The sequence below is a fragment of the Takifugu rubripes genome, chromosome 14, assembly GCF_901000725.2.
Source record: "Takifugu rubripes chromosome 14, fTakRub1.2, whole genome shotgun sequence".
NCBI classification, from domain to species: Eukaryota; Metazoa; Chordata; class Actinopteri; order Tetraodontiformes; family Tetraodontidae; genus Takifugu; species Takifugu rubripes.
Window position 1 is genome coordinate 10,462,352 of NC_042298.1, and position 23,542 is coordinate 10,485,893.

The 23,542-nt window shown below is 42.8% G+C and overlaps 1 protein-coding gene across 4 annotated transcripts in view; it reads right to left on the bottom strand.

The window, feature by feature from the left end:
• LOC101069450 (connector enhancer of kinase suppressor of ras 2) overlaps nt 1-22,808 on the bottom strand; it is a 37,705-nt gene extending 14,897 nt beyond the window's left edge. For all 4 annotated transcript variants that reach the window (XR_003890883.1, XM_029847620.1, XM_029847621.1 and 1 more), the window contains exons 1-9: nt 22,482-22,808; nt 14,616-14,779; nt 11,290-11,492; nt 11,090-11,177; nt 10,003-10,044; nt 6,178-6,297; nt 5,377-5,436; nt 5,211-5,279; nt 1,765-1,911 (exon numbers count right to left, since the gene is read on the bottom strand). Coding sequence is in view for 3 of the 4 variants with exons in the window: in XM_029847620.1 (XP_029703480.1) it covers nt 1,765-1,911; nt 5,211-5,279; nt 5,377-5,436; nt 6,178-6,297; nt 10,003-10,044; nt 11,090-11,177; nt 11,290-11,492; nt 14,616-14,779; nt 22,482-22,545 (957 nt within the window). In the remaining variant the exon portion in view is untranslated. The remainder of the gene's footprint in view (nt 1-1,764; nt 1,912-5,210; nt 5,280-5,376; nt 5,437-6,177; nt 6,298-10,002; nt 10,045-11,089; nt 11,178-11,289; nt 11,493-14,615; nt 14,780-22,481) is intronic.
• Between the last annotated feature and the right edge of the window lie 734 nt (nt 22,809-23,542).

A 23,542-nucleotide genomic window follows, 5' to 3' on the forward strand; every position in this document is an offset into this window, starting at 1 on the left:
GAATTATTGACAGTCACCTCTGTCGTGTGAAAAGTCACACACCTCGGGACTTTATCAGTTAAAGACTCCTACAGCAATTAAATACAGGTCCAAAATTAAGCAAATTGATAATTAATCATGCAGTTTGGAAACGATGCCAGAGATTTCACATTACATTAACTGTCCATTCAGCTTGTCTATAATACACAACTAATAAACAAGTGTTGCTTGGAAAAGCATCATTTACAAATAACTTCCACCAGATTAAGATTTTTACCAAATATTAGTGATATGACATCAAGGTTGCAGACGTTTTCTTGCATGCTTGCACGTGGCCGGTCTCATCCAGAATTTACAGTTCAAATATTGTCAACGTCAAAGCAGAAGACAACATTACTCGTGCTCCACCGCACACATTAGCAGAGACAACAGATAAAGACGCGCACAAAAAATGAGAGGCAGACTTTTATACTTGCAGTTTTTTGTTTTGTTTTTAAAAGCTGAGAAAAATGATGCTGTGTTGGACTCTGTTTTAATCCATCAGAATGGCAGCCATGTTTGAGCCAAACTTTACTGCTGCGCACTAAAACTGGGCTTAATGCACATGTGTTTGTTTTGAGGGTGTGTGTACAGTATATATCCAAAGCTGATTTCAGAGAATGCAGTGACCCACTTTCTTTAGGAGCAACCCAGCCAACAACAGCAACCATGTCTCTTCATGCATGCGCAAACATGCATACACATGTATTCACAGAGATAGAGAAAAAACAAACGTGTACGCAGCCATGCTTGGAAAATTGTGCATGCACAGATACCTCTAGTGGATACGCACGCACGTACGCACGCACACATACACACACACACACACACACACACAGGCTGCTTAGCGGGATATTTTGGATTCGGTACATTATTTTCTGTATTTGCTGAGTAGCTGCTCTTGTTTCAGACCCAGTTGAGCTGCCTGCAGTTGCTTATGAATAATTAAGAGTTCCACTCTTTCTGAAACAGAACAAATCTCTCCAACACTCCTTTCTTTTCTTCATCCATGGATATCTCAGCACTCTGAGCTGGATGCTCATGGTAATTTAGTGTCTTAGTATCACATTAGAGTAGAAATTCATTACATTTCTCCTGCTGTTGCATCCAAGAAGTGTCACAATAATCTTGTGGAAACAACTTAAAACGATGAGTGACGATAGAGAGGACATGGTTATTATATTAATGCTTTCTGAAATGCTGATAAACATGCAAATATCAGATTTAACAGACTGGCCCTTCTGAGTGACAGGCTTGCAAATTGAAATGAGTGCACCTGGGAGGAGCTGCAAGCTTCCAAACAGGCGCTGCCTCTTCTAGATATTCTCAACATGAGTGCTGAGCTCAGTTTGCTCTTTGCTGAAAATCACAAATCCAATGAGCATTTTCCCCTTTCACTCTCTCAATTTGGAGTAATCCCGCTCTAATGTACTAAAATTTTATGTGGGTGAAAGGTTAGCCACCAACACATTTGTGAATGGCTGTAAACCCTATCAGCACAGTGTTAATTGTGAAAAAGGGGGGAAAAGAGAGAGAGAGAGAGTTTGGTTGCAGGAGGGCTGATGCAAATGGCAGTAAGTCAGCGTACTGCATTACCCGCAAAAAGAGAGTTTAATAAAAGTATGCTGTACATGATGTAATCTCAAGAATGCAAACAGTAATGGTTGCAGATCAGTGTATTGTGAATCTACATTGCAAATTCCCATTAATAATGATGTTTTTAAAGAGAGTGTTCCAGGTGTTCACCTGAAGGCCCAGAGGTTTCCAGCGAACGTTCCTGAGCAGAGCAGGTGTGGAGCCCAACGTGTTCTGAGGTCTTTTCTTCAATGTGAGGATGACACCACATGGATCCTCCCTCAAAGCATTGACCAGGTTCTTGAGCTGCCAACCCACCTGCAGAAAGCAATCACACCAGGCTAAAAAAAGCACCTCCTGGTTGTCATAAATAATACCACATGGGACCAGATTTAAATTTAATAGTGAAAAGTGAGTAAGCAAAATCTGTAGTCTTCTGTATTCTGCTGTTAATCTGACTGAAGGGATTTGGGATGGGAAAATGTGTAGCAAGGGTACAGTATGTGCAGCCAGAGAAATAGATAAAACTGTTGGCCAAAATCTTCAGAGTAATGCCATCAAAGTTATGTTTGGAGTGGATTCCAACCTGGCAGAATATAGTAACAGAGTGTAAACAGACTGTTCTCCCATCTCATTGGACTATGAGGACACATTAAGTTTTGTAAATAAAATATGGGCTTGGATAATGTCATGTGACCCCAAATCTGGAGACTGCATCTATAAATTTAATGAGTAGTCCACTTCCATTTGCTGCAATGTCTTTAAATCACATAAAGGAATTCAGGAACGTTAATCAGAGCAATGACAAGACCATTTGGCTAAGTTACACAGTTAACCAACTCTGAGACCATAAATGAAGTCCTCACTCACATGCAGATATAGCTATAAAATGCATTTTATAGCTGCAGCTCTTGCCCATACAATGGGTATGTAAGCATCATTTAGGGGAGATCATGGGAATCCTCCCTGGACAGGTAAGAGGTTCATCACTATCAGCTGCTTGTGCCTGTCTGGGGACTCTGAGGATCCAGGGAAGCTTGGAATCATGAATTCATATACGTTTAACCCTGGCCAAGCAGTTCTGTTTGGGAATCCATTGGACGATTGATTTATTTAAGGGAGTCATAAAATGGGTTTATGGGAGGATGGATAGTCAGTTGACACACTTTTTTTAAGGGATTTCTGAACAATAATGACATAATGAAGTAAATATAGTAAATGTAGCTCTGACAGTTTAAGCTGATAACATTCAAAACATTGAAATAAGGTATATTTCACTGTTAAGTGTGGTAAAAGAGCCCTATGCAGAACATACCTTTGCTATGATATGGAATCAAATGACTCATCTACATTAAGAGCAGAGATCAAACCACTTTGCAATGACTTGACTACAGCTCCTGCCACAGATGTCGTGGATCCACTTACATTTGTAACAATATGAAGAATTGCTTCATCAGCTTGGCAGAGCTCAGGGGCCACAGAGAGATGATAAAACAGTTAAAAAAGAAAGAATAGAAAAGAGCGCTGACTGCAGAGACATACCCCGTGGCCAGCTGGCCTCCAGAGCTCGCAGTCCTCGCCGGGCCATTGATTGGCTACAGCGGTTCAAACGACTGGAAGGCTCCGCAGAGGCCTTTGTGCTCACACTCACCAACACACAAACAGAAGTGCCCTGACCTTATTCCTGACATAATGATGACCAGCCTGTGTCAGCTTCTAGCACCCTGTCTGCAGCTCTCTGTGGCCCAGTTCTAACTACCATGGACGCAGCACCCAGTGAAACAAAAGTAGGGAAATACTTATTGATTTTGCTGGTTATTATTGTGCAAGACTCTGTGAGCATACTGAGATACCAGAGCCACACATCATGCAGCAATCCAGAGTATTCCATGGCCCCTAAATAATTATCTAATTAATTAAGACATGAAATATTAGAAACGCTATTAAGTCTATGTCATTGGTCATTTCTGAGGATGTAATTGAACAATGTCATTTATCTATTTTAAAATCTGCCACATTTGCAAGCTCGATTACTCCTACAGTAAATACATTCTGTTGCATGCAACATCTTAAAATCTAATTTATTTCATCTGAATTTAATCCTGTTGGTGAAAACTCTGGTACAAACTTGTGGAAGGAGACCCAATAAATCAGCCTGGGGAGTGGAAGGTTCTGCAAGATCTGTTCCAGGAGGATAAAAGGAGTCATTCTGGGGGGTTTTGTCAACATGGACAAAAGGCAATATTATCTGATGTATCAGAGGCGATGAGACAGTCAGTCATGAGCTCCACCCATGACATAACTTGTCCTTGCAACCATCCAGCATACCTCAAACATTTGGGAATATATCTGATCTGGAAACACACTTAAAGTTAACGAATATCTGATTCTCTGAAGGCCCGCTGAAGAGCAAATTCTGTTCTAACCCGACAAGTTTTGAACTGTTCTGCTATGCAAACATTCACGGAATTGTAGGAAACCAAGAGAGACCTACCAAAATAATAGCAGAGCAACAACTGCTGCTGACGAGGTTTCTCAAATCCCTGGGGTCTTCATTATTTTCCCAGATGCTATTACCTCCACGTAATTATGTTGCCACTTCAAACAATATGTTTGCTATTTGAGCAAATTCCACATTTTACCTCAAACGAAGACGCTGAGCTAAAAACTGAGAGCCTTGTTTTGAAGTGAGCCTCAAACAGAAGCTCATACATAGATATGAAGGCACTGCTGTTGCTAAATACAGGGACAGGCCCACATGATGATTCTATAATATAATAAAATTTGTTCATTCAATATTCACAGTAATCCAATTTTTAAATATGGAGCCTCAGTGGATAAAACTATTAGCCATGCTGTTGACAGAGATTTTGCTGATAGGTACATCATCTATCTGCCCTCTTCAGCATCATATTCACTTATTTCCTCTTCCTTTTCCCTCATCACTTCTTCCTCCTTTCCCTCCGCTCTTCCCACTGCTCCTCCCCTACAGCGAGGGATCAGAGTAGAGAGGGTCTCGCGGTGGGAGTAATGACTGGTTGGAGCTGGGATCCTGGCAGGGTGCGATCTGCACTGTTAGTTACCCCCGGGGAGAGAGCTGGAGAAACACATCAGTCAACCTCATACCCAGGTGTCTGCACACGCCTCAAGAAATGCAGTAGAATGCTTCAATACATAAATGTTAGAGTAAATCACAGGTGCCAAAACAGCCCAACAAGCTCAGTTGAGGTCTCTCACAGATCCTGATGCATCCATTTTATTCCTCTGATGTGACATAAAGGCAGAACTTCAGAAAGTGGAACGTGTACATATTTCAATCTAGATGCTTCCTTTAGGGGGTTCTTTTGACAACTGGAGCAGGTTCTGGAAAGAGTGAGCTGACGGTCACACCAGACTGAGCAAAGGTCCTGTAACAATTGTCCTAAAATCTGCACTTGTGATTTAATTAGTATAATTAGCCTACATAGCAAAACAGGACAGGAAGCACCAGGATGGCGACACCGGTGGCGCATGGTGACAAAGTCATGCGCTCAGACAGCGCCTCAACACAGCATGCAATTGAGAACAAAAGACACTTTCAGTGCTAGTAGTCATGCTAACTGTGATTTTCAACTCACCACAGTCTGATGGTTGACTTGAATCACCTCATCTCCCGCATGGATCTTCTTGCACTGGTCTGCTGGAGACTACAATGGACAGCCGTAATTGGATTAGTACAAACTGTGGACAGGTTCTGGACTGATTCTGCTGTGCAGCATTAAAAACAGTACACTAAAAACTCACATTCTCTGTGGTTCCAGTGATTACATGGAGCCCGTCATACGTGGATTTGATATACATCCCCTGAAAGACAAAAATGGAGTTATCCATCTGTAATCTTTACCATTTCCTCTTTGCAAAAATGCTCAAGTTCTGTCAGACTGCTGCAAAATTAACAGAACTCAAAAATGTCTTCCACACTGAGATCAGTTGAGCCCGTCAGGACTGTTCCCGTCTCAGACTTTAAATAATTCAGGTGTGGATTTTTCCAGGTGCATTGGGTCACCCCAAGAAAACAAATCATGGGATTTGATGCCCGAGAAGCATCCACACAGCATGATGATGATGGTGGTGATGATGCCACCACCACCACCATTCAGGTTGGTGGTGTGTTGTGGTGATGCCTTGTGGTGATGTGTACTCTAAACGGTGTCAACCACTGTTCCATGTTAATCTCTTTTTATTGATGGGGTCACACGTCTTTGTCATTTCCAGGCAAGAGTTGTTTTTGTCAACTACTGAAGCTTTAAACTTCATCAGACAAGTCATAGGTGTCTTGTGATGGTCCTTAAATGTCTCCTTGCACATTCGTTCAGATTGAGGTAAAGACTGGCTTGATTTTTGCCCTGGAAGCCTTGTTAATGGGCTCAATCATTTTTAGGAGTGGGATTATTTATGAAATCACTTGATTTAGCTGTATTATTTTTTTTAATAATTGTCATACATTTGTAAAAAAAAAAATAATTAAAAAAGGTAACATATCCAAGGACATCACCATAGCCTGGGGGGAGACACATGTGAGCCCATTTTCAAGTGTGCCCTTACCAGCCCTTCACTGGGTGGGATGCTGGTAAGATGGACGACCTCCAGGTGGGCTGACTGAGAGACCAGAGAGTCCGACGACAGAGAGATAATGTGATCACATATCCCTGCTAAAGTCTTACACTGCGGAGGGCATCAGAGGTGAGGAAAGCATAGAAAAGGAGAAATGGAGAAAGCAGGTGACAAAAAGAGACAAAAAAAAGTTATTGAGATTGGTTTTGGCCCACAAGGGATGCCGTGACCTAGCTGGAGGATGAAGGAGGTGAAGCAGAAATCTTCTCATCTGATTGTTCCACATTGCCATTTTCATCACTCCAGCACACAAACTGTTTCCTGTCACAGCCTGTCCACAGGCATGCCCAAAAGACACTGTCACTTAGAGAACAACACGACCCCGAGGTGCATGGATGACATCCTGGAAAACGGCTAAATTACCCAGCACAAATTGCATTTGCAGGTATCCATCATTTTTATCAAGACTTGATTCTTTTTTTTTCTTTTACATAAACCACATATAATGGGACACAATTGGTATTATAATCATGGTTTCCTGTGATTGAACCACTGGACACTGCATTTGTCAAAACCTGTTGGTAAAAGATTGGAGCCTTTTTCTGGTCCATGAGATTTTGGTCCATGCTGACATGACAGCATCACGCAGTTGCCGTGAATTTGTCAGCTGCACATCTATGCCATCAATCTCGTCACCACCACATCCCAAAGATGCTCTATTGGATTGAGCTCTGGTGACTGTGGAGGCCACTGGAGTACAGTGGGCTCATTGTCACGTTCCAGAAACCAGTTTGAGCTTTGTGACATGGTATGTTATCCTCATAAAGGGATGGACACGGTCAGCAACAATATTCAGGTAGCTGTGGATCCATGCGTTCATGTTGTTTACGCCAAATTATGACCCATCTGAATGTCACAGCTGGAATCGAGACTCGTCACACTAGGCAACGTTTTCCCAATCTTCTGCTGTCCAATTTTTGTGAACCAGTGTAAATCGTAGCCTCACTTTCCTGTAGCCCAGCATCTGCAAGGATCCACGTGTTGTGTGCTGAGAGCTATGATTCTGCATTCCTGGATTGTAACCAGTGGTTATTTTAGTTACTTTTGGCTTGCTATTATCTGGAACCAGTCTCTGTATTCTCCTCTGACCTCTCACGTCACTGGATATTATTCTCTGTAGATCTGATAGTTGGGCATGAAAATCCCAGCAGAGCAGTAGTTTCTGAACTACCCAGACCAGACCATCTGGCACCAGCAAACATGTCACATTCAAAGTCACCTTGATCCCCCTTTTTCCCCATTCTGATGCTCTATCTTTGTGAGGACTTTCATGGACATAATGTATTCCTTATGCCCTAACCCTAATCCACCCTTACCCTGACCTTTAAACTACTTGAATGTAAAATATTACCCATTAAAATGGCCTCTTAAATTAGATGGATAAAATAACCTACCCAAGATGTCATCACTGTGTAAAGTAAAATTCCTATTTTTGGCTTTAGTACGCTATGTAGAGAATATATGTTGTTTACACTCACTTAGCACTACGCTAATGATCACAGTCTTCTGATCTCAACTCTAATGAGCGAATTTCTATTTTTAATGAAGAAATGGACAGAAGAAATCCTTAACATGCAAGTTACAAGTGCAGATCCACACAAATAAGAACACACGCTGTATAAGTTGTGACACTAATCCCAACTTTCTTTTAAACCTGGTCACTTTATGAGCACATACAGCAATCTTGTGTTTCCATTAATCCCTAAACAATGCACACGCAACTGCCAGCACTTAATCCAGTTACGCTTATTTGAAATAGGGTGAAAAATATTTAAATCAAATACATTTAACCCCTGTATGTCTGTACATCATATAGATGTCCCCAGCACAATGTTGCAAATGAACTCGTATCACACTTTGATCACAGCACTAATAGTCTTGAACTGGGATTAACATTGGCACAGAGATGTGAGACCGTGTTAGCAAAGTGCAGAGTCCTCCACACACACTTGGACATACACGGCATTGATCTTGCACACCTCTAGAAAATCACAGCACAGATTATAGCGAAACCGATTCATGGGGCAGGCTGGCAAAAGATGTAAGAATGGCCAAATAGGAAGCCAGACGCATTGTGCTGCCAAATCTGTCTGTTCTGGCTGCACTCGCACACACGCACACACACATACACACACACACACACACACACACACAGTTCATCAAACCTTCGCCACATGCTAACCCAGAAAAGGAAGGGTTGTGTAAAAATATGATGACAACATGCATCACAGCACAAAAATCAATATGATCCTGATTTTGGACAACGAGTGGGGAGGGTAAAGAGGGAAAGAAAGGTGAAGGTCTGAGAGGGAAAAGGAGGAAAAACCAGGGGCTGGGAAATAAACACAACTAGGACAGTCTTACGTAATGTCACTCATCCTTATGCATGTATGCACATAAAAACACACTTATACACACTTTATGCTCCATCAGACACACATGCGCTTTCTCTCGCGCAGACACACACACTGTGTGCACACACAGATACACACATTGTCCCCATCCATCTGATTGCTGCAGGCTGTTTTCCGGAGGACAGCAGAGGAGGAGGGAATTTTTAACATCATAAAATTGATCAACCTCTTTTAAAGTCAGTCATCAGGAAACACCAAAAGGTATTTAAGACTTTGTCCAAAAAAAATAGTAAAAAGAGACAAATTCATACATTTGGGACCTTGCCAGACTAAATAAAGGTGCTCCTTGACAGCATTTTACGTATCGTCTTCCAATTTCACCCATGTAACACATGTAGGCTGATGTGTTGCTTTCAGTTTGGCATCCTGGGTGTTTTGTATGTGTGTGTGTGTGTGTGTGTGTGTGTGTGTGTGTGCATGCATACTATATGTGTGCTGACATGTAGATAATCTAATAACTCGATCTGTATGATGCCGCAGTGATCAAATGAGAAGTTATTTGAGATGAAGCACTCTAACAAACCCATCCTGACTGACCATAGCTGCTTCTGGCAACCTGGCATTTATTGGCATCACATAGTCATATAAGTTTCTGTGGATTTCCCCAGCAAAGGATTTATTTGGTTTAATCCACCTGACCTTGAATGGCAGCAGTTTGTGTCCCAGTCTAACTGTCAGGCTGGATCAGATGTTAGCTGCTCATTCAGTTTCACAGAGACAGATCTCCATCACACAAACACACACACACACACACACACACACACACACACACACACATAGAAACTAGGCCCTAAGGCAGGCTGGCATAATAACATGCACATTTTTAACACAAATACCCAGGGTAAACAAATGGTCCTCTGACCTGCATCACACACACTCCTGTGCAGAAGGAAGCAAACACACACACACCAATACATCCTGTTTTTCCAGAATTGTAAATTGACTTTTATTTGTGTTCAGCGTAGTTATATCGCCAGCATGCCACATGTAACACATACACAAAAATGTCAACCTTCTGCACTGTGCTAATTATATAATTAGTGTTTGGATAATACAGGAAGTAAAATTAAGGTTGTAAACATGGCAACAAGAAAATACATAGTTTAATGAATCGCAAGTACAATTTCTGCCAAAATGCATGACTATTCCAGGTTTGCTTTTGAAATAGGCAGTACAGTTTTAATTTTAATATACTGCTGAGCTTTAATTTAACCTTTTTCCTGGGATTATTTAAGATATCCAAAATGGCAATCATGATTATGATTTTTTTTTTATGGAAGATACAAGTTCACAACTCTATTAATGAACAATCCTATTTCAATAATAACACAGGTGAACTTACCACGTGGAGAATCTTGTTCTCTGTTTCATACACAGTGCAATCCTGCATAATGACAAGTATAAAGAGGGAATGGCAACAAAGGGAAGACATCGTCAGTGGGTATGCACTTAAATAACTCTCACTTGCACTTATGCATTGAAAAACAAAGGAAAGGCATAAATATGACATGAAATAATCAAGAGAATGAGTTGAAGAGCCATCAGCACTCAGCTATTTTTAATTCCCACATGTGTAATAACTCAGCCAGACGAAACCACTGGATTGACTAGTCTGCTGTTTGCAGCTTCGTGATTTAGAAACTACATAATTTAAACATGAGACATTGTTCTTTAGCTGAGAGTTAATTTACTCTTTGGAAAGCAGCCTGCTGAATGTGCCAGACATGAATGGTAGAAGTTAATTCATCTGTTTGATGCATTGGTGTGGGCACTGCTGCCACCTTTGTCTGTCTGGCACCCTGGCTGCCACTTGCTCATTTGGCCCACTGAGAATCTGCTGTGGCCTCTTTCTCCTCCCTGACATCTTGTCTGTGTAAGAGGGGATAGGTGTTATCTGCTCAGCTCGCTCTGGGCACATGTGCAAACACCCCCCCACTCTCAGCAGGCTCTTACAGGCAGAACAAAGATGGGATCCATATTTTCCAATTGCATTTAGCATCTGAGCGAGTGTGCGAGTGTAGATTCAGTTTTATTTACTTGTAAAGTGCACTTGTGTGCAAGTCTGGTGCACCAACACCCGCCAGAGGGAGAGCAGAATGAGGACAGCAGTGATGACAGGAGCATAGTTCATTCTCCAGCAGTGCTCGTAGATGAGGCCGAGGTCTAACAGTAAGTCAATCAGTCCTTTCCCCGAGGCCATTACTGTGATACTGCACCCATGCTGAAAAGAGCCCGCAGCAAGTGGGCATATGTTGCACTCAAAATCAAATATACCAAAAAGCGGTCGAGAACAGATCAAGAGGCTTTCTACAATTTGCATCAAATGAAGTGCTGCCCTTTCAGTCCTAATCGTTACTTTGGTCCCATGAGCAAAATGAACAATGGCGAGATGGAATGGTGAAGTGAATGTCTCACGTTTGTGAGTGTACCTGTTGTACGATGGTAGTTAACTCGAGGCAGAGCTGCACAATGTTGTTCTTCAGTAATGAATATTCTGTCACATTGGAAAAAGGAGATCTGGAGGAGGTAACACAAAAAATGAATTCCACCATTTAAAATAAATGCTAAATTTTGAAAAGCAGTAAACATCCAGCACAACTTGGTCCAAATTCAGCTTTGCGGTCTTTACCTGTCAAGCCAGGCTAGCAGGTTCTTAGCTGCGCCGATAAGATCCACCACTGAGGTCAGGAAATCATTGGGTAGCCTTCGCGAAGCTCGTCCATCGTAGTGCCCGCCCCTTCGACGGCCCAGGATGAAATTCTGAAGGTTCTTTGCTGAAGCATTTAGTTTGTGGGAGAGAGTCCGGAGGTTCTCGGTCTCTAAGCCATAATTCTGGAGGAAAAACAGCATTGATATCAGGTTCAGCTGCAGAAATGTTTGCTTGATCTCACCATAGATATTTAAAATGATCATATAATTTCCCTTATCTTCATTAAGCTTGATTTTAGATTCAAACTGAATTCAAACAGACCCTAGATACATGAAGTATGTCTTGAATGTGAGAAACATTCATTCCCTAGATGATATCTGGTTGTACAGGCTTAACATGAGATAGCTACTCCTCCTCTGTCTCTTGCTCCACCATGCTACACAGTCACGACCGCTGTAAATTGTTAGAGGGGGTTTTACAGCAACACTAGCAGCAGCAGCACCCTTGGTGTCGAGAGTGCGTTTAGGAACTGAAGAGCCAGAAGACAAGAGCACGATAGAGGAAGCAAAAGCTGCATCTCACTAAAACTAGGTCATGCACAAGCAACGTTGCATCTACTAATGTTTTCATTGTGTGTGCAGATGTACAGTACGAACTGGCCGGCGACGTGTTTGCACAACTGTAGCCTTTCCCGTGATTTGTGGCCGTGCATTGTCTCTAGGGTTGATGATGCTGCTAAAATATGAGCCAAAAACAGCCCGCAGTATGTTGACTGTCCGATGCGTGATGGGGGGGGGGGCTGGGGGCGGGGGGAGGAATGGGCGATTGGGGGGGGGCAAGCAGTGCGTGCCTAACTGTGCCTGTTTGTGTCAAATCAATACAGACAGAGAGGGTTCTGCCATTAGAGCAAGCAACCCTCCACCTTCATTTCAATGTGGTTGCCATAGCAGCATAGCAGGAATAGAATGTCCTCTTCCTCACATGATTACTTCTCCTATTGTTCACATAATCATGTTAGAACAATTAAAATTAAATGTTTATTAAACGTGATTGACAATTCATTTTTTAATAAATCATTCATGACTAATGAATGACGACTAATCTAACCCTAAACCTAATAACTAACCCTAATCCTACCATACCACTAACCCATCCATCCATCCATCCATCCATCCATCCATCCATCCATCCATCCATCCATCCATCCATCCATCCATCCATCCATCAGAATCAGCAGAAATGTCTGTAATAAGATAATATAACTGAGTAGCAATAATGAATAATTATCAACTATCGTAGTAACATTTGTTTAATGTCATCCAGGGTAGAATCGAAGAGAACATGTTTTTAAGAGATGACAGCACAAATTATGTGGGGTTTTTTTAGACTAAAAGCAGAATAATGACATATTTCCAAAGATAAAATAAGTAATTACCATTACAGATAATGGGAAGATATTTTCATTTTTACACACTTTAACTTGGAGTCAGTGATCATTGAAGCTTTTCCATGGAGGGTCACACAATGTTCATTCAGCTGATTGCTGCCAATTAGATCGCTCTTGGTGATTTTTAGCACTGGTTCACTGCTTTAAAACAAACAGGGCAGACTGGGGAAGCCACCATAAAAGGGGCGATTTTCTTTTTCTTTTTTTACTTCCTTATGCTGGTCAGTCACCGCAGGAGAGATTTCTTTTTTAATGCAGGAAGACCATAACTATTGCAGCAGCACAATTCTTTATGATGGATTATTCTGTAGTGCTGACAGCACTGAACAGCCCTTAATATTCCCAGCTCCGGAGCGAAGCCCAACTGTTGCTGTTGTGCAGTTAATGAGAGGTAGCAGGTCGTCTGAGACTTGCCCACAAGTGCTTTAATGGTTAGATCTTTCATCATTATGTGGTCTTACTTTTGTGGTGCTGACCTTAATTTCTATTGATTATAAGAACATTTTACTCAATAAAATAATTGCTGAGTTCTCAGAATATTGCAACTTCGCCAAGAGGCACAACGAGGCAGTAAATGAGCAAAGGCACTTGAGACACTGTTTATTAACTGTCTAGATAATCAAAGAGCACAAAGTGGAGGTGTGTATGATCATCAAGCTAATTAAAAAGTATTGTATCGACAAAGGCATATCATATGTTGCTGGATGATGAAACTTCACATTTGTGTGCGTGTGTGTGTGTGTGCGTGCGTGTGCGTGTGTGTGGGTGTGTGTGTGTGTGTGTGTGTGTGTGTGCGTGCGTGTGCGTGTGTGTGGGTGTGTGTGTGTGTGTGTGTGTGTGTGTGTGTGTGTGTGTGTGGATACGTGTCCATGCAAACGCACACGTGTCCATTCGAGGAACATATGGTGATTGCTTGCTTTGCTTTTTGATTGCACATTTTTTCCCTGTGAGACCATAAGAATGTGAAGCGGTGCTGATTAGTGCATTGCATGCATGGGGGGGGGGGCCACATACCCACCCCCACACATCTGTGCACGTACATCCACATACCACGCGCACACGCACACACTCACTTTTTTGGACATACAGGCATTCACACTCATTCAAACAGCCCAAACTAATCCAGACACATGTGCCTAGAAGATAAGGTGCATCTTACAAGCTCTCTCTCCCTTTCTATTTATCTCTCTCTCGCTCTCTAACCCTCTCCCCTCATTCCTCTCTGTTTCTTTCTCCCTGTTTGGCACAGTAGCACCTAATTCTTCCTAATTCTCTAATCCTGAGCAAGGCCAATGCACATATAGGCACCCGGGCGGTCCACACAAAGCAGGACCCAAATGACAGAGGACCATTTCTTAAGAATGTGTCATAAAATGGACAAAAAAACTTTTACACCTTTAAGCAGCAATGTTGATACAAGAAAACTCTTCATTCTCATAAAAAAACAAGCATCCTCTACATTAGAAACACTAATGACTGAATGTACACGAATACAAAAATCCCTCTCTTAGCAAAAGAGGAGCATTTAAAAATGGAGGCTGCAGCTAAATTAGCTTCTTCCTCTTTTGACTGTCCATCATTTGCACAGAAGTCAGCCCTTCCAAGACAAGGGTGCATTTTCAAACTCACAATGCCAATCTCTAACATTACACCAGACAAGACATTTCATGTAATTATTAACTGAGTCATGAGGACTTTCCATTTTTAATCTTACCAAACCCTACATGCCAATCCTTTTCTGAATGTCTACACAGCTCTGTAATTACTGGAGCAATTGTATAATAGTTTTGACTTTTTGTCATTTAAATTCAAGCTTGTGTAACGCTCGAGCACCGAGCAGGAAGTGCCGTTGACTGACCAGGGCGCAGAGAAGGTCGACAGCTTCCAGGATGAGTTCCTGATGTCCTATTCTGGTGACGCCCAGTTCCTCCAGTTCCTGATGAGTGATGTGCAGCAGCTGCTCTCCTCCCATCTGCTCCCGCTCAAAGTTCTTCACATACTGCTGGAGACAGTCATCTAGACCTGATGAGATGACAGAAAGATGCGTGTTAGAACACTGCTGGCTTTCCTCTGTGGACACTGTCAATCAAGGATGTGAGTGAATCATCCATCAGCATACTGTTGCTTTCCTGTCCTTAAGTCTTTTTATCATGCTGCATCAATTTTCTGAGGATGCAACTGTAGGTTATCAGCAGACCTTTATTGTATTTACAGTACTACATGTATTAAATGCTGAAGCCTTAACCATCTTCAGAGCAGTCGCAGGCTGCAATATGGATTTAAATGAACAAGAGATGGTCCGAGCTGACTATTATTAGCCACATTACTGTATTACATTTTTAATTACATATGGTTCTTTTCCACATTTTTTGATAATGTTCCAGGACTCTCCAGTGGACAGCAGTACAGTTTCAAATCTTGCTTAACTTTCAGCCATTAGGTTGGATTTTGCAATATTTCCTTGGGATAATATTTCCCCTAGCTTTTTAAAACAACCTATTCTATCATCATTGTGTGTCACTTCTTATGAGAACTTGTGAAGAGTCTGTGGCTGAAAGCCTGATTTCGTAGAGAAGTTTAAAAACCATGTTTTCTGCTTCTATTATGCCTGACTTGGTTTTGCCACAGGGGCATCTGCAACAAAGGCTGGTTGAATGAAATAGAGAAGGCCACAGATCACCCAAAAAGCTAATCAAAGCAATTATGACAAAAAATTACAGTGATTTAGAAGAAGCTGAATTTTCCTCACAGTACAATTAAGCTCCAAATTGTAGTTAAAAGATTTGAAGAGCATATTGACATATGAGTTTTCACTGTTAAGCTGTGGCTGCTTGCCATAGCCACAGCCAATCAGCCACACGTAGCCGTGGTGGGTCTCGGTCTCTATTGATCTGTATGAGCCTCGGGCTTTGAACCATACAAAGTCAGCAGAAAACACACCTCCCTGCAGACCTAATGAATAAGCCTCCTCTCAAATAAACATACACGGAGCAAAAAAGAAAAAAAAACATGAGGAGACAAATCTAATACGCACATGGAGCCACAGAGAGCACAAACAAGTGCACGTCTTTGTTCTGAAGGCAAACACTTCAATATTCCACACACAAATATAATTACAACAGCTATACTGGGGGTCTCGCCGCCTCTGTGGTGGGCTTTAGGCATGTTGTTAAAGGCGAGCAAAGCTGTGAAGAAAACACCGATGCACAAGGAAGCGATGCTGACAGAGAACAGACAGTGTGGTAACACCTTAGCCCAGTCATCACGTACATGCATGCACACATACAGTACACACAGACAAACACATTGTGCTCGTGGTGTGCCACGGGACATAAGAGACAAGGATGGAGACTAGTGTTGTACTGACTGACACAGACAAATAATTTTCTCTGCAAGCTACACAGAACAAGTGGCAGTGTAGCACATCAGTGGGAGTGCAAGCTGCTGAATGGAAAATGTCCCTAAGGATGCACATGGTAATGCAACAGGAAATGGTGTTTTCACATCTGAAAGTGGAATATCAGCATGACTGCCCCAAACATAGGCTGGAGCAAAATCTATAACAATAAAGAAACCATTACATACCATTAATAGAAATGGAGTGATTCTATTTGAACAATGCATTGCTTGTTGTGTTTAATTATTTAAGCCCTCAACAGCATAAATCAAGGTAATCCTGTCTAAGAATCCTGCTTGAGAGAGACTTAAATTGTTTTCCAGTCTGTTGCAAAAAAAAACCGGTCAGTTCATTCCAAAGTCCTGGTCCAAAGCACCGCATAACATGTAAGATTTGACCAGGTGCAACAAAAAAGAAAAACGGAAAACGATGAAAATCTAAAGAGAATAGATCAACTTAAGGTGAAAAATGTCAAAGAAATGAAGTGATGATATGATATGATAGAGTAATATTAAGAACACTACTGCATGTGACATCAAGGACAGTTAAATACGATCACGTATTGCTCATCTAGTTAAAATGATTTAGTTAACTGATTGTTCCAAAATCAAATAGATCCTAATCTAAACCATCTTTCAGTAGACGGTAAGTGCTGGCAGACATAGACATAAATGAGTTATCTCAGCAGCTACAGGAACAGGAACTATGCAGACAACATAGAGGGAATGTGTGGAGATGACCTGATCACACCGAGATCAACTGATCAGCAGGAATTCTTGCAATGATCTCAAGATAAGGGTCTTTTTACATTCATCCAGCTGAAGTGCTTTTTAATAGTAGTTCAGCATTTCAGTCACTACTTTCGTCCTCTCTCAGGTTCCTGTCAATATTGCAGAATGATTTTGGATTTTTCTCATGTTCTTTTCAGGCACTGTACCTGAAAATGTTCCACTACACCTCTGTGTGACTAGAACTAAAATCCCTCCGTGTACTGATAACCGAGGAAGCATTTTAGCTCCCTCCAACATTGTCCAATGTCCCTCTTGTCTGAGCAAAGTCAGCCCCTCCCAGTCAGAAACATCAGGGTTGCTAGGTAACCAGAGAGAGAGAGAGAGCTGGCCAGACAGACAGACATTCAAAGGTCTTTACGCAGAAGTGAAATTTCAGCAGTTGCTCTGCCTCTTTCTCTCACACACAAACATACACTAACACACACACACATGCATTTGCACTCCACACTCTATTGAAAGTTTATGAAGTGTACAATAAAAAAAGAACTGCAGTTAAAACTTAATATAACTGAAAAACACAGCAGTCCCTTTGCTTGGCCGGCCCATTAATAACGAATGAAATCACACGGTCAGGCATGAAGGCTACGTTTGGGTCAGAGTGGAATCTGGGCTAAGAGCAACAGCGGGCGGCTCAAACGCCTGCCCCGCTGATGTGACGTCCATCTGTGAGCCTCCAGTAGAAGTAAACGCTTCGGTGAGTGTGAAGAAATCAAACCCACTAAAAATGTTTCTACAGTGAAATATTTATCGAGTCACGACTGAATATTCTTAAGACCCTGACATTTTACCTACCTGGCACATGAAGTTTCAGATGAACGACTCCAACGAGTCTAAAGCTCTGGGAGCTGGGAGGTGTCAAATGAAAAACAGAAAAGATTTTTAAAGTAGAAGAGACAAGGAGGTCAGTTTGAATCTGACCTAACCTAACCTTTGTGTGAAATTCCTGGGTGGCTGCTAATAATTTCCCTTAATTTGCTGTTACATGCACACATCAATCCATTATCTATCACCACTTATCTTTGGCAGGGTCACAGTGGGCTGGAGACGATCCCAGCTGACACTGGCTGAGTGGGGTGTATGTTTCCCCAGTTTATCATAGAGCTGAAACAGAGCTGATGATTGATGATGGAAGAGCTTAACAGTCTCAGCCTTCGTTCTCTATCAAACAAGTGTGTGTAAAATACCTTTTTATATTAGTATACCGAAGAGTTGTTTATAGCTACAGCCTAATCTGTCTCTATAGGTTAGAGATATGTGGAATATGTGAGTATTCCCAAGGCTTACTCATTGCAATGAGTAAGACATATCTTAGTTAAGTAGATCTTCATTAACACTTTCTGCCATTTACCTGCAGCTGGAGCTTATATACAGTCGCATTCAAGGAGGGGATGCTGTACAGTTGAAGAAATAAGACTTGGTGAAGTGAATCCTCCACAAACCTATTTATAAATGTGTGATATTAAAGAAAAAATGTAGAATATGAGAGGAATGACAGTAGACAAAATGCCATTTCCATTGTAGTGGTTAGTTGATTTGATGTGGGCTTAAAACTAGACGGCCACCAAAGGTTTATACCTGCTGCTATTATCGGATCTGTCCACAATCCATTATAGGGATTTTAACATGCCAACTAAGGTTCAGATCCATGCATAGTTTTTTTCTCCCCCTATTTTCCCTCAGCCGCCCCAAAACAACAGGTGCAAAATTAAACACTTGCAGACACAGGCCCCTCTGTCTGAACCCCCGGATAGAGCAGGCTCTTTGATATCATGCCCGCGCCATCTCCTATTCTCCACACTGCTCTGCTATGGCCTCTGTGCCCTACTGCTTTCCCATATTCATCATCCCGTTACCCATACATGCATGTGTGTGTGTGTATGTGTGTGTGTGTGTGTGTTTGTGTGTGAGTGCACGCGCGCGTGTCTATGCTCTAAATGTTCCCCATTTTATGACACGTGCCACGACTTCACCGCGATGAGATCTGGTTTCCATGACTACTGATGCCCCACTTAAAGCTGATGCTCAGAGAGGGTCTGTGCATGCGCGACAGTGTGCATACATTACCGTGCATTCCACTGAATGCATGCATCCCTGCAAACGCATGTATCACGCTCCAACAGGGCCGTGCGTGTCCTTTGTGGAAGAAAAGCGAACAATGAAGTGTCTCCTCAACGTGTGCGTTTCCTCACAATACGGCATGCTGCTTAACCTTTAAGGCAGCTGAAACTGCAACAACTGCATAGGCAGAGCAAGGAAAAGCATGTTTTCAGACTCATTTGGAAAGTCAGCTGGAGACTAAACCGATGGATGCCATGTAGAATGTTTGTTAACATCCTTGACATCGCATGGCAGTAACGCTGATCAAAACCATACCACGCATCATAATCAGGGCAGCATTATATCAAATAATGATATGAGGCCATCCTTGTGCTGCAATGCTGTTCATCATGGTAGTATTGATTCTGTAGCTACGGTTCTATCAGCCTGGCCTGTATATCGCATATATAGTTTACCACGTTCAATTTTGTAGTTAATCACAAACCTTCCTTTTAAGTTTTCCATTTTTTAATACCATGGGGGTTTAGATCAATGATGCTCGCTTGGCTGCAGTCTAAATCCTCACTGCAGGATGCCCACAACACACTGACCTTTGAAAAACTCATCTCCAATAAGATTTCTTTTTTTTTCTTCCTCTTTTGGAATTTCAGTTGTCCTTACTCTTTTGCGCTGACTATATTGTTACATGTAATCTTCATTGTGGCACCTTCCGGTTCCATTGCATCGACATGCCGAAGGAGAGTGAAGAGAAAAGAGATTACTGCTGGAAAAGTGAGCTGACTCATTCATTTCGCCGCCATGTGAACGCATCAGTAGGATGCTGACAATGCCTGAAAACACAGGCTGATCTTATGAGCTATAGGCGGCGCGGGGAACGGAGAAGAAGTCAATTTTCTTTGGTGTCTGAAACGTTAACGCACGCGTCATGCTTTACACACCGGCGGCGTGCGCTCACGGCCCCGACGAATGCATACCCTTGCGCGCACACAAAGAGGAATCTCCTGCGGTGTGGGTGTTCAAATAAAACAAACGCTGATGAGTCATCTTTCAGCGAGAGCCTCGTCGGTGCTCTGTTAGTGGAGCCGTCCTGCCGAAGCTACAGTGGAGGCTGCTGAGCGTGGCGCCTAGCTCTGTCAGGTTTTCCAGATTAGATTGTGGAGGATCCCGTCTGATTTATTTTGTCATATATCTTAATTTTGGCTGTACGGGGGGAGGGCTGTGTATTGGACAGGTCCTACAGGGTCAAGTGTTGAGCGCTCCATCAGAAGTCTGCTGTCTGTGAACTTACTCTAAGATTCAGTGATGAGACACTGGTGGATTAAGGAGTGAGTGCAAGGACTGTGTAACACAGGTTGCTCGTGTTAGAGCTGGGTACGGAACCTCTATTCTTGCTGTGAGTAATCAACCACAAGAGATTTAACCAAAGAATTATGGAGGGTTTATGACAAAAGTTATGCAGCATTAGGATGGCAGTTGTGGGAGGTTTTCGACGTATCACACAATGACCACATGTCCTTACAAATGGTAATTCCCAAGATTTATCAAAAAGAGCCCCTGTCAGTCCTAATCAACGGCTATGCAAGTCTTTTTTCATGATAGCTGCTGACATGAGCACCTCTCTGAAGCAGTAACAGAAGCAGTGGAGGAGAATTGAGAGTGCAGAGAGGCATCTCAATGAATGGTATTTTTGGATTTTTAAAACAAATAAAACCAGACCCCAAAACCGTTGGTGGCCCGTATCCTGTACATCGTTACCGAGCAAAGAGGAATTACATATGAAGTCGTTTGGGTGACCAAATGTTTGCCATCTTCTTCCTTCTGAGCACATTTTAAATGGCAGAAATAACTACAGTACTTCTTACAGAGGTCTCAATGTCACCACTGCACTCAAAAAAGAAGCCGCTTCTCAGAACAACGTGAGAGATGAAGAGCTTTCAGGGAAAAGGAGGCCACTGTCGAGCTTCTGTAAGCGAGATTACCATTAATTTTTCACATTGAACTTTATTCCTTTAAGAAAACACCAGAAACAGCAGGTCTGTGGTTTAGATTAACAACAAACGAAGAGCATGGCTTCATTGGACCTTAATCACATATTCAAAATGAGGGGAAATTATGTCTGTTCTTCATTGATCGACAGAAAAAAGATATTTGAACAAATTCCCAATTTACAAGCTTTAACTATATACATCCACACAAAACACCAGTTTACATTTGCCAGAGCTCTTTTCTGATCCCTTCAATGCATTCCTACAAAGAGTACAAAAGAGCCTTGCAAGTGAACACGCTGCAGATCAAAGGGTGAAGCTGCGAGTTCACTTGCTGCTTCTTACTGTGGCTGAGAGCAATTATAAAACCTGGAACATCATCATAATCTATCAACATAACGCATGCTTAATACTCCCTTGCCATGCTTTCAAAAGCCACCTTGGCTTTTCATGACAGGCATTAGTGCTTCGCTCCAATCAAAAAGGGCTGTATTAGCTGTGAAACACACAGGAACTGGGAACTTGGTTGATGTAGATGCGTCATGTGTATTTATAGAAATATTAGTGTGCAAGAATCACGCAGAAGGCTGTTGGGTTATTCTCGCAAATGAATTATGAACACCCTGCCTCAAGATTTCCTTTTGTCTGTTAACAGGCCGAACCACAGTTTCTCTCACAGCTCGGGATCGGAGTGAGTGACAACAGCCTGTAACTCTCACACACACACACACACACACACACACACACACACACGCATACATGTATGCACACAAAATGTGTGATTAGAGATTACTCATTTATAGTGTGTGTGAGGACGACATATTTAATGAAGCGTGTGATGCTGAATTTTCCTTATAAGGCGTTGCACTGTCCAAGGTACTGAAACCGACGCTGCCACTGAGAGGAGGCCACGGCGTCAAACACATTTACTTACAGTACATGCATGTGTGCGTGCATCTGGATTATGCCGTTGATTCAGGGTGACAGTATGTGGACCTCGGCGGAAGAGCCCCCCCCCCTCCCCATTTCATTGATAAGAGTTATGCTGCTGCTGCTGCTGCCGCTGCCGCGGCTGCTGCCGCCGCGGCGGCTGCTGCCGCTCATGATGATGGAGTCAGCTGCAGCAGCGGCAGCCTATAGGCTTGGCTTGCAAAAGGTGAGCTCTTAAGCAGGCGAGATGACAGAATGATGAGCCTCTACTCCCCTCACACACGATGTCCATTTCAGTGCACCGGCTCAGACACGTTGACCCTACTTTAGTGAATTTGATCAGGCTGAGATAAGTCAGATTTGACAGCTACAGTCACACACCAGCCTGCAAATTCGGATCAGGACTACACAAGTATGGCCCACCACTGTTACACTACCACCACCACCATCGTTAACATCATCATCATCATTATCATCATCATCATCACCACACCATCATCCATCGAACCCCAAGCATGAATCTTCCCACTCTGATTTTTTTTTTAAAGGTAAGAAAAATGTACCTTTCATCCAGTCCAGCACTTGCTTGGGGGTCCATTTGCTTATAGGTTCCATAACCAAAGCCATGGTGTCACAGTCTCTCCGAGATGAATGCGGGCGACATAAACGACCTGTCAGTCACATCTGGAATGCCATGGTGTCTAATGAATCTGAGGGAGAAGAACGGCTTGTCAGTCTTTTGATTCTCTCCATCAGAGCATGGCTGCCTGCAGAAACGGTGAACGGGATGCGGTGGTGCAATCCACGCGCACACACGGGAGACACGCGCACGGTCTCTCTCTCTCCCTCTCTTTCGCGCTCCCCCTCTCGTGCCTTCCCGCCAGTAGCTCGTGCGCTGTGAGAAGTAGATTCGGTGAGAGCAAGGGAAGGAGAGACCCCTCCCCTTGCCTCTTCCCCCCCGCCCGCCTTGCTGCAGCATCACAAGGGCCACCACTCATAATACAAATCCCAGGAATGGTGCAACGCACAACATATAGGGAGGATCTCCCCCCCCCCCCCCCCCCCCCCCCCAACCCACCACCACCACCCCACCCCCGACACGCACAGACACTCATGCTGTCCACAAAAGCGCACACGTTGTTAACTCGTTAGCGGGTTCATTTCCGCCGCAGAATTCGTGCTTTTCGTCTGGCAACGTAAATGTACGCGCTTCACGCCTGTTGGCACCGCGTGTCCCATCGCAACAGTAGGCAGGACCCACACAAATCTCACAGGCTATGGGTTTCTTCTTTTTTGGGATGATGAGGAATCCGGTACCAGTTGAGCTGGTGCGTTTGAGGGCTCAGCCGTGAGCAACAGCGCCCCCTGCTGCGCACCTGGTCCACAGGTGACGTCATGGATTAAATCAGCCACAGCCACAAAAGTGCCTGCGCACACATGCACCTGAAGAAAGTATCAAGAACGATCACTTCTGTGTATGTTTACATTCGCAGCTTTTTAAGAAAAATTGGACAATGTAAAGAGTAACTAATAGTTTAAACAGATGTTTAAAATTTATTTTAGACTTGGAGTCCTGCCTCTAGTACTTTTGGTTTAGTTAATAATCACTTGTTTTTATTTTTTC